Consider the following 12,986-nt stretch of genomic DNA (forward strand, 5'->3'; position numbering starts at 1 on the left):
TTTAAAACTAAGTTTGCGAAAGTTAATGTTATTTTCCACACATAATGTTAACATCTCACACAACGAACAAATACGTGCTTATAAACTATGTACCACGTACATAATTATTATTAATTTTTACAACACAGGCTGTTAAAAATTTTAGTCTTTCGTTTGTATTTTTTGATTAGTTTCCTTAATCTCCTCGTTAACAAATTCTTTAATAAATTGTCTAAGTAATCGCTAACGTAAACGAATCTCTTCTACAGGCTGTGATTCTCCGGATTTTTGCGGGCTTATAGCACACAAAATATTACAATACATCAACAAATTTTATTTTAACTGATAAATAAACATAATTTTTCCCCCCTTCACAAATCTTCAATATGTGAACCTTTGGTAATACGAAAGGCTTCAAGTCTGAAGTCAAATTCTTGCCACACTCGCTGCAACATGCCACGATCAATGGTAGCGAATGCGGCTGTGTTCCTTCGTCGATATACGGCAACATGGCAAATATTAAAATTACAGGAAGATAATGCGTCGTTCCTTTTTCAATCAATGGGCATATCCTCATTATTAAATAGATGTTCGTGGTTTCCTAAATAACAAATTTACACGTTATTGGAATGAAGTGGGTTGGATAACAACTATCGACTTCGACACCGAGTTCTCCAGGCTTCAGTGGCGTAGTTTGGGGGATGAAACCCCTTCCGAAATTAAACATTACTTGAATTATGAACTAATGTACGGTAAATAGGACGTAGATATAAAAAAGTTATTTATAAACCGAAGAGCCTTTACATTATGACCACCCTCCATCTATAACAGGGGTTTCCAACTTACATGAGACCGGGGGCCACAATTAAAAACACAAATCAAATGGCGGGCCGCAACTTTGTCAAAATTTTATGTAAGACTCTTTTATGTTTGAAGGAACATTAAATATGACTGTTAGATTTTTACCAAGTTGTTCAAAACAAAAGTATTGGATAAAAAATAAAATAAGAAGTTGATTTTTAAAAATATTTAATTGCATATTAATAATATTTAAAAAAATATTAAATAAGTAATGAAAATTCGGGATACAATAACTTTAATGTGCACCTATGTATTGAACAATTCACGTGCAACAGATATCTAATTGTTAAGATATAAAGCTTTAAAAAGATTAGTATTGAAACTTACATAGTAGCACACAAAATGTTCAATGAGAAAATTGAGGTTTGTCTGCTGCAACCACCAGAGAATAGATATTTACATTTTAAATTTACAAACGTGTGTGTAAATATTTTCGTCCTAAATGAGTGGTTTCAGAAAGTTAAATCGGAGAATTTCTTGGAGAAAATTTCTTATGCACACATGCTAAATTATAATCACAAAATACAAAAAAATGAAATAAAAAGAGAGCAACATGCACAATTATTTTTGTATTTGAATAAATAAATTCTTGGATGCAAAACCTGAGAAATAAATTTTTCTGCACCGTTGGTATTTTAAATTTCACAGAAACGAAGAAATTAGGTTTTTATTACCGAGAAAAGTATTTTAAACCAATATAGATTTTTTTACGAAAATTGCCAGCAAAAAATGACAACTAATATGTTTTAGTTCGCGGGCCACAAAAAAAAGGCTCCGCGGGCCGGAGTTGGAAACCCCTGATCTATAACAATGGGCTCGCCCATGTTTTCATGGTTTCTCTCCCAGGAACAATGTTTTCATGGGGCACATTAGGACCCATAATCCTCATAGAACAATCCCTGACGTCAGTAAGCTACTTGAACATAGTTGCAGACCAGGTTGTCCCATTCATGGCAACAGTTTTTCCTGCGGGGGATGGTGTTTACCAACAGGATAATGCACCATGTCATAAGGGTCGAATCGTCATGGATTGGTTCGAGGAACATTCCAGTGACTTTCAAGTCATGTCTTGGCCCCCAAATTCACCTGACCTTAATCCAATAGAGCATTTGTGGTCCTACTTGGAAAACCAAATTAGTGCTGCCACGCTACCCCCTCGCAATGTGAGGGAATTGCAGGGCCAGTTGGTGAGCGCTTGGTACTAGAAACCTCAGACTACCTATCAGCACCTTGTGGAATCAATGCCACGGCGGGTGCTGGCAGTTTTGAGGGCTAAAGGTGGTCCTACATGTTATTAACAGAGTGGTCATAATGTTATGGCTCTTCGGTGTATATTAGAAGGAGATAACCCCCTTAAACCATACATTAAAACTACGCCAATGCCAGACTTAATTCCGTAAAAAAAAAAATTATGGAGTTACATCAAAGGTTAGGCATTCGTGCCCGATATGCCATGTGATTTAACATACTTGCGACGAAGGGTCAGAACCGCATTCGCTATCATTGATCGTAACAAGTTGCAGCAAGTGTGGCAAGAATTTGACTTCAGACTTGAGGTCTGCCGCACCACCAAAGGTTCACAGATTAAACATTTATAGAAGAAAAACTTGTGGTATTGTATTTCTTTATCAGGTAAAGTTAAATTTGTTGATGTGAAGTCGCTACATAAAATTAGAGCAAATAATTATTTATATTTCATTAATACTAGACTAATTTTGGCAAAAACATGCTACACTTTAAATAGAATTATGAAAACTAACTAATACGCAGTTTTTTTTTAAAGTCAACATATTAAAAGTATTATTTAATATAGTATATTAATAGTTAAAAATGCATTGAAATTTTTTCAAATGACATCGTTTAATACCGCGCATAAATTTAAGCCAGTCGTTCAGTGCTTTTTCTTCATTTTGAAATTTTGCTTCGCGAGAACGATGTCACATAAATTTAGAACACTTTGTTCTTCTACCTTTAGAATTACGTAACGATTTTTAATTATTGTAAACAAAGTGTTTTTTGGAATCTTGAATAAATTTAGCGATTATTCTTCTATCCTCTTCCTTTGAAAATTTTTAATTTTGCTCTAAGCATCTAGCATTTCACTCGTTAAGAACAGCTATTTTCGCTAAATATTATACTCCGAAAGTGAGCAAAACTAAAATCCAGAAGAATGCAAATAATATCACGTGTTTTAACACCAAAATAAACCACCTCTTACAAAACTTCACAAAGAGAGAGAATACAATTTTCAAACAAGAAAAATATGATTGATGAATAAAAGAAAACCTTTGAAAGGTAATTTTGGAAGGTTCTGATTATACAGGAAACTTGCATTTTTAAGTGAAGGTGCAATATACACTTCAAATTCTCAATGATGATCAGTAATCCACATTCCACAATTCTTTTGACTATGGATTACGCCAAACCTACTAAGTTAAGAATAGATGGTCCTGTCACTCTTTATTCATTCATAGAGAATTGAACTCAAGTATTTTATTTTAATTGAGCAAAAACATCAAAGGATACAGTGGTTTGTATAGTTTTGTCAGGACTTTTGTTATCGATTGACTCGTTGTCAATGGAAAAAATGTTATTTTTGAAAACACCTGTTTTTGTTTGATTTTCTAGTAATTAAAAAAAATTAAGCAAAATTTCGATCGGATCGCTGTATTGAAATGAACGGTTCAGTTCGAATGGATGTTAAAATAACATTGCGTCTATATCAGCAAACGGGACTTCGTGTAGCAATCGTTATAATGGAAGAATGGCACTAACGACAGGTCGTACTAAAGAGTGTAGACTATTTTGTTTGTTAAAGATTTCCAAATCTTGGAGAGTATCGCACTCTGAAATTTCTAAATTTCCAACCACGTTTTACTCGGTTGCTAAGCAACCAATTTTAGACTATAGAAAAATTGAAATACGGTGCTGGAAAAAAGTATTAAGTCACTATAGAAAGTGATAAAACGTTAGAAGAAAGGACATTTAAGGTTTTATTTTATAAAATAGCCACAGATTATGCCATAATGAAATCAAGACAAAATTAAAATTTATAGCGAAATACATTACATATTACTTAAAGCGTCATAATAAGATTTCAACACTAAGTAAGATGGAAAAAATTTTTTGATCGCCGCAAGGCGATCATAGGTTACCCATTGTCAAAATGGTTGTTGTCTATTTTTTTTTTTTTNTTTTTTTTTTTTTTTTTTTCTTTTTTTTTTTTTTTTTTTTTTGATAAGTACAATTTCAATTAGCAAATTATAACATGCTTCCTCTTTTCATCATAATTAATGTAATTTAGTTCAATTTTAGCTTTCAACTCTTACGTCGTACATTAATTATTTCGCAGTTATATAATCGAGAACAATCTAGTAAACAACAATCTTTCGCTTCTATACAAACAATGGCAAGAAATCTATTTATGATTTGAAAGCAAGGTCATGAAGTTCTAAAAACATTATTGTGCAATATGCAGTTAAAACTTGGATAAGGTTGTGCTTTTCAATTAGTTCATTTTAGTAATTGCTGCCTCCACGCTGTCATGTCATAATAGGCGACCATATTCAATGGCCCTGAACGGCGAACCTGAGGGGGTCTCAATTTAATATTTGTATTTTGTGCCTTGAACTCTGTTGCTCTCTTAATCATGTTATTTTAGATAATAAACACACATTTTTCTTGAAAAATGCTCTTACACTTTTATTTACAAAATTATTTCGAAATGGCACTTTGAAATATTACAAAAATCCTTGATTTCTGTGTGACAAGAAAATGGCTCAAAACAGAATAAAAAGTATTTCACAGTTTTTATATTACTTTGAAAAAGCTAATTGCAAATTGATTATCTTAATAGTCAGAAATCTGAATTACTGTATCCTCTTTAAAAAAAACAGCAAAAAAACAATTTTCCTTTCATTTTTATTAGACTTCATTTTAAAATTTAGAATGTTATGTTTATGATCATAAATCTTTTGATGCCATATTCATAGTAAAGCTTTTGATGACATAATATTTAAATATATTTCAGCAAATTTTGTAAAGAAAAAGATTACGATATGTAAAATACTTATATAAATTGATTGCTTTGAAAAATTGCTAAAATACTCTTCGCCCGAGTAATCGGCCTATATGCATTAGTTTGTGTAGACCTTGGCGATCTTTGGCCAAGGTGTAGACTATGGAAAATTGATCCTGATGCAATTATAATATACTAGTGGGTGATTAGCTCTTGCCAACCAGCTTTGGCACCTAAACTCACGGGCCCATCGCAACATTTTTTTAATAATAATACATGTATCGAGGAAAGTTCAAACATTTTATAATCAACTTCATTCTTTGAAAAATTTTATTGTAAAGATTGTAAGCAAGAGGTTGCATTCATTATGGCAGCATACTTTTTTTAAAATTTATTTTCAACATGCAAGCATGCATCTGTTCTATTATATTTGCTTGTTAATAACTATCGAAATTCATTTTACAAACTAATTCATGTTTTGAAGCTTTTGTTCCAATATTATTAGGAAGTGGAAAAGCTTTTAAATTATATTTTAATCAAATGAAGCCAAATATTTGAGCTATTTTATTTATTGAATTTCAAACATTTATCTACATTAAGCAGAAGGTTCAGTATAATGGAGTAGCAATATCTTGTTAAATAAAAGCAGTGCTTCAAAATGCAAAGTGATTGATAGTATTTGATAAAGAATAATTCATATTTTCTCACATTATCTGTAAAAATAGGCATATCTATTAGATTTCTCCCTATATAAATGTCCTTAAAGCTTATTTGGTAGTCATGGTAATCAATTTTATTAGCAGAATACAAATCAAGTAGCAACTTTGTTTTAAGTTTAAAAGACAACTATTCTGATTTACCAGAGCTGGTATAATCTCAGTTTTCGGCAGTGGCGTACAGAATGGGACGAAACAAAGAGAGTTCATACCAAGCATTCAGCCAAACGAAGCATCTAATGATAAGTCTTCCTTTTGGACATTTTACCGTAATCACCATTTCCCATTATAAAAAAGTTACAAATTTTATCTTATTTTATTCAAACAGCAAATATGTAAGCAAAAATAATTGAAACTATTAAAAAATATAAATTGGCCATATTATGATTCTTTGAACGTAACGAGTTTTAATCCAGATTTTGAAAACGAAAATGCTCTTAAAACATAAAAAAATTTAAGTTTAATAAATACTTCTGTAATTAATTGCAGTTTCATTATGACAATCGTCCATGTAGTTTTTGCGCAGTGTGGGTTCTTCACGCATAACAAGACAAAAGTTTCTTTATAACAAACTGGCACAATTTAGAATTTTTCTGTTTTACAGAGTAATATTTGTATGTAAGAATGAGCCAGTACTTCTAAAAATTTATTTAAAAAAAAAGGCCTTAAAATTAAAAAATAGCCCAAAAATCTAGAATAAAAAAATAATCTCGTAAAATTAAAAATAGCCCAAAATCTCAAAAGGTGCCCTAATATAGCAAAATATTCCTAAAATGCAAATGCATAGCTGCCAACTTGAACGGCCATTGAAAAGTAATTTTCTTAGCGGTAGCAACATAAACGTTTTGATGTAATTAATCTTGAATTTAAAAGTTTCAAAACAAACTTTTTAACCTATCACAACAAATCAGTAATTTAAAAATATGCATATAGGATCTAATAGTCAGCTAAATTTGCTTTTAAATAATACAATTAGTCGGAAGTTTTTCCAAATTTAGTTTCTGTTGTCTATCATTATTTTTCATTTTGTAAAATCTTTTTCAACGAACGTACAAGTTGGCAGGCATGCAAATGTTATCCAAATCCAGGTCTAAACTGAAGAGCTCAGGGAAAGAAGTGACACTTTCAGGATGACTACGATCGGGGTATGAAGAGCCGTAGTGGCTCAGGGGATAGAGCTTTATCCAATAAAGTGAACCGGGTTCAAATCCCAGCGATCGCTGATCGATACGAATTCCGCACCCAGCTCGTACCGACCACGGTGCTGACGATAAATATCCTCAAAGGTAGACGGATCATGGGTTAGAGTCCCCTTAGCGTCGGACTAACTGTGTGAGGTTTTCCTCTTTATGTAACGTAAATGCCGATTAGTTCCTTCAAAAAGTCCTCCGCGAAGGCAAATTTATCCCAATACTTGATCCAGAAGTTCCCTTGTCTTCTAGATTGGGTTCAAAATGACAAGCTACGGAGTTGAAAATTGGTAGTCGTAAACTCAAAATTGGCTCGGCTGTTCAACGACGATTATAAATTAATATAAAACCTATGCTTGTGGGCCGTGGTGGCTCAGGAGATCGAACATTAGTGCCCAAAATGAAGTGACCCAGGTTTTATTTCCAGTGGAGGTTTGAACGAATTCTGCTTTCGGCTCGCACCCACCACTGTGCTGACGTAAAATATTCTCAGTTGTAGACAGATCATGGGTTTCAATCCTCTTTCCATGGGGCTAACCGTGGGAAGTTTTCGTGGCTTTCCTCTCCATGTAACACAAAAGTGAGTTAGTTCTATCAAAAAATTCTCCAAGAAGGCTAGTTTGCCCCGATGCTTGATCTAGGAGTTTCATTGTTTTCTGGGCTAGATTCAAAATTGCAAGGTCCTGGAGACGATTTTCCCTAATGTCGACTCTATTCGCTCCTTTACTCGCTGCGGTTTTATTAAACTACTGTTTCATCACCTTATCTAGTAACCTTCACTGAGAGGCAACCCTATGCTCTCCTCAATGCAGCACTCGCCCAAAATTGTAAACGAGTCTTCGCACTCATGGATATTTTTAAAAGTTGCTTGTTGAATTAAGTGGATTTTATCTTCGTTTAAAACAAGAAAAATTCAAATAACGAGAAAAAGCACTTCGTCCTTCAATAAAGAAAGAGTTAGAAAAATCTGCCGAAATATCGTATAACGACAACACATGCACACAGTAATTTCAGTTAACTACACAAATATTTCAATTAAAATAAATTTTCAAAAATCTGCCGAAATATCGTATTACGACAACACATACACACAGTAATTTCAGTTAACTACACAAATATTTCAGTTAAAATAAATTTTCAAATAGAAACTATTCCTGTAAATTAAATAAAAATTTGGAGTAATAAAATATTTATATCTTCAGAATAATCAATTTTTTTGAATACCTTAATTAAGTTTTAAAAAAATTGCCACCTATATAAATCATCACATTATTAAATGTTCATATCTTTAGCTTTTATTTTAAAAAAAAAGGTATCACAATTTTTTTTGCGCAGTATGAAAAGTAATTCTTTTCATTTCCTTCATTTTTACCGGGTTTTTTCAATTATTTCTATTTCAGAAAAAGTATGTATGTATCTTTCTTCAAAATGCTTACAATATCTTTAAAAAAAACATTACATATATTTTATACTGAACAACTTTTGATTGAAAGTATTTTCTTCATAAAAAAAAATGATGTCTTTAAAAAAATGAGAAAAATTTTCATTAAATTTTTTCAAATATTTTCTAGAAAATGCGTACTATTATGAAAATAAGGGGAAAAAATATTTTTAAATAAAGCCATGACATAAAGAAACAAATTTTTGACATATTCACTATTATTTTCGTATAGTTAATTTATCTTTAACATCAAATCATATTTATTGAAACTTAAAATAGTGGCTGCTGAACTTTTTTTTAATATATCTTAAATTTGTCACCGAAAATTCCGATATTTTCCTACACTCTTGCTTCTATTACTGTTATTTGTGCATATCTGAAATTATTCACCTGCTTTTTATTTGTTTCCTAATTAATTTTATCATACATTTTGCTATGTACTTATCCTTTCATGTTATGCTTCATTAATTTCATAACTTATCTATCTTGTAACTTTTTATTCATAATTATATAACAACTTTAGCTTATTCGATTCTATAACTCAACAATTGGTCTATTTATTTTACAATTTTTTGTATTCAATTTATTTTATGCAATTTTTTTTATTCAATTTATGCTCTTCTAATAAATATAAATATCCTATGAAAATTATTAAATTTATTGTCACTCTAAAATAAGGTCTTTTTTTTCTCCTTAATACAAAAACACATTTACTAACTGATAACATATTTTAGCACGATCCATCTATTTTAATAAGAATGGTTCAGAGAGAAGCAGGATCAAAAAAAGTGAGATGTGTCTTTTAATTTATATTCTGCTTCAAAGAGGAGACACAGAAAACTTTTTTGTTATTATTTTTGAAGTATTCATTAGTCTTTAAAATTTCAAAAGAATTTTTGAGTTGGTCGAATCATATAATAGTCTCATTTGTAACAACTTGTTTTTTATTTATTTATCTATTTTTTGCACAATAGCTTTTATTGTTGGTAATTTGCTTTAAAAGTTTAAACATTTATTCTTAGATTGTCATGCATTCTGTATGTCTAAAAACTGTATGACCTATTTTTTTTTTTTTTTTGTCCCTTGCAGAATGGTAATAAATTGTTTCTTATTTGGTAATCAAAATCTTACTTTTGCTGTGATAACTGATCGTAACAGTTCAGCTGCGACAATCTCGTACTATTAAGATAGGCAGAAGTGAGTAGTCTTTGTCGATAGATCTCTATTTTAGTATTTTGTCGAAAGCGCTTTTTTTCACGAATTTATATATTACGAATTTATTTGACGATTTTTGATTTATCTCACGAATCTATTTGTTTTATTATTGTTATTAGTTATTCATTGAAAAATGAGTCTCAATCGTGCTGTTACGCTTTAAGATTTTATACTATAGCACATTTCTAATAGGTTTAAAGAATTACATGTCATTTATTTGAATTCAAATTTATTTTAATGACTTAGTATTTACTAAAAAGATGTAATATTTTTTTTTAAAGAAAAGTTGTTACATGGATTTGAATGATTGTTTTGAATTCTTAGAATTTTGTGCATTTGCAATGTACCTAAGTTAGTAGCGATCGAAGAGAGCTTGGTTTGCGAAGCAAACCGTATAAGATTGCGTATCAATTTTCGGGGGTTGGCGAGCATTAGCGAGCAGGGGGCGCAGCCCACTAGTTTACAAAAAAGTGTCAAAGCTAAGTACGATTGTTTGGACGTAAATGTTATTGTCTCAAAAAAGGAAAAAATAATCAATTAAGGTATAAAGCTAACAGCAACAATCTCCACATCATTACACACATACAAAAAGAAAATGCTTAAAACTTATAAATTGTGCAGTTACTTAAATTAAAGGATTTAAAAACTAAACAATAAGGTACAAAAGCCTGCTACATTATTAAATATTGCGGCCACATACTTGGTAAAGACACCGTAAATTATTTGAAATAAATTTATAAAAATAATTACAAAGCTCCTATACTCACAGAAGAGGGAAAAAAATTCAAATATAAAACAAACTAAATCTTTTCGGAAACGAGATAAGAATTCTAAAACAAGTTTAAAATTAAACGGAAACAAAAAACTAAGAAATAAAAAGGTGTTTCAGAAAGTCCGATTATATAAAGAGAATGATAATACACAAAAACTTATGCTTACAGAATAAGATGAATCGGTTGGTGGCCCTTCGGGCCAAATACCGAGCTCCCACTAATACCAAGCACCAAAAACTTATGAAATAGCTAAGTTTATTCGCACCTCATGTTCACTCATGCGTTTTTTAAATCGTATGTTCCAAGTGAAACATGCGCGAAATAGTGTTCGAAGATTTTCGCGAGAAAATGTGAGACCCGACTTGGCGAATTTCAAAATACGGTGCCAAAGAAGTGCCCGGGAGTAGATAATGTGGAAAGTCGCTTCACTGTTTATAAAATTGAATAAAACTGATGCCTGTGTTGCAAACATTAAATTTTGAATGATCTGTTATGCAGAAGAAAACAATTTTTATAGTTTTCTCTGTTAGCAGCGTTGTTCGTTGTCATGCTTTATAACTAATTTGAAATTTGGTAATTAAAAAAAAAACTAGTTTCCTAAAAAGAACGCAGCGAACTGTACATTTCTCTCTCTATCCGTTTATTTTTAAGGGATCGATGTATTTCTTGTTATATTTTGTAAGCACGTGTGTTATTTTATAATTTTTACCTTTCTTTTTCTAGTATTAAAAGACGCCCTCGCTAAATCGGGTGCCCTTGGAGAAATAAGAGCCAAAATACGTGCTGAAGTATTTAACATCCTGCAAGATGAAAGTGAACCTCCCAATCCTGTTTCCAATGAAAATATTCTTATTAATGAGTTAATTCGAGAATACTTAATATTCAATGGATACTTATTTACAGAATCAGTGTTAGTTGCAGGTGATATATTTTTTAGTATGCTCTGTTTTTTAGAAGATCATGTCTTAACTTCAATATGCCAATAACATTACTAACTTTTTATGCTTTTTGAAGAATTTCAAACTTAAGCGGCTACACTGGATAGATATGTTTTGAGCACTATGACAAGTTAGTGACTATGAATTTTTTATATAAGTCTTTAGGATGTTAAAGTGACTTTTACAAAAATATTTTAGTTTTAATGCAAAATCTACATAAGTTACGTGACCTGTGTAAAGGTCAGAACAACGAAACAATTTAAAATATTTATTCTTACTAAAATCTAACACTTCTCAACAGAATTTTGTTTTACTTTCAAAAAGTGATATAATATCGACTTGACATGGGTTAATTTATTCTAAAGGTATAAATTGCATTGATAAATTAAATATTGGATGCGTATTGTAAATTAATAAAAATTCTGGCTATTTAAAAAAAGAAAAAAAAAATTGTAAATAATTTAAATGTTAAATATTCTCATTTCAAAACATTTATGTGAGTTCTAAGTTGAGATTTATCTAAAATTTTAAAATACATGAAATTGAGGGGAAAAAAAAACAACTTCGTATTAAGTTCTTTTTCATACATACTTCGTATAAAGTTCAAAATGCAGAATTGATTGTTGTTAGAAATTAAATAAAAAGGCAAGATCGTAAATTAAACATTTTGTGTTCTTTTTTACTTTTATAGAGTTTTAAACTTTTGTAAAGTGTTCTGTAAATACTACTCTTAAAATATATTCTACGAATCTTTTTAAAAAACTTTATGCAATAAGGGTTGCATTTGTAAGCGAAAAAGAAACAAACACGTGTACTTTATATATTTCTCGAATCACTTACGAGGAGAGAGTGAAGAAGAAAATTGTTTGATATCTTGACGAAACCAGGAGTTGTTTCTAAAAATCCCCTTTCACCTCTTGTTTTTCTCGGGCAATCAAACCGGTTTTAATGTTATCAGTTCTGCCTTCCTCAGAAGTGATTTCGATAGCGTTTTTTTTCTTCTCTCGATTAAATATTTATTGGCGGTCCCTTATGTACATACTTCTTTTAATAAGGATTCTGAAAATATACATTAAGGGCTATCATTACGAAAGACCCTAGGTAATGAGTAGAGATGCCAAATTTAGGACTGCAACTATACAGGAAATGGAAGAGAAAAAAACTGATAATAAACATATTTTATTTATGTATTTTCGAGAGGAATAAAGTATTTCCTATTACCATACTATTTTTCACACATATTTTAAAGTGCGCAAAATAAAAAAAGTTAACAGTCCGAATAACTTTTGATTTTATGATCGGATTTTAACATATTAGGACTCAATCTTAATGGTTTGAGAGCCTAACCTTAAATATGGTAATTAATGAGAGTAGACGATATTTTAAGTTATGAAATCAGACACGAAAAAGTACTTTCTCTAAATAACTTTTTTTCGACGGATTCTCGATCCTCAGAAAATGGAAAAGAAGCCGTTATCAGGAAGCTATGGTCCCAATAGTTTTTTAGGACAGCGGTAGATAGTTTAGACCCGTTAATGTTAATTTTTGCGGGTTTCACCATATCTCGTGAACTTTTTAAAAGCGAATCGAAGAATTTTTACAACCAATAATAAAATTCGTTTATCCATAGATAATTTATTCAAAAAATAAATTTTAATAAATATTTATTATTTTATTTATAATCGTCGAAAAATTTTTGAATGGTAAGGTATACAATTTGGTACATAATTTTCAAGCATGTAATTTTACATGTCAAAATACAATATTTGAGCGAAATCGGTTGAATAGTCCTGAGAAATAGAATTTTAACTTTACGACTTTTTTAAAATTTGATTTCTCAGCAACTATTCAACCG

The 12,986-nt window shown here is 30.7% G+C and overlaps 1 protein-coding gene across 1 annotated transcript in view; it reads left to right on the forward strand.

Moving 5' to 3' along the window:
* The window catches only part of LOC107444442 (centrosomal protein 20), a 32,321-nt gene that overhangs the window by 18,409 nt on the left and 926 nt on the right, over positions 1-12,986 (forward strand). The window contains exon 2 of the mRNA XM_016058573.3: positions 10,917-11,114. Within this exon, the coding sequence (XP_015914059.2) occupies positions 10,917-11,114 (198 nt within the window). The remainder of the gene's footprint in view (positions 1-10,916; positions 11,115-12,986) is intronic.

This window comes from Parasteatoda tepidariorum, chromosome 1 (assembly GCF_043381705.1).
Source record: "Parasteatoda tepidariorum isolate YZ-2023 chromosome 1, CAS_Ptep_4.0, whole genome shotgun sequence".
NCBI classification, from domain to species: Eukaryota; Metazoa; Arthropoda; class Arachnida; order Araneae; family Theridiidae; genus Parasteatoda; species Parasteatoda tepidariorum.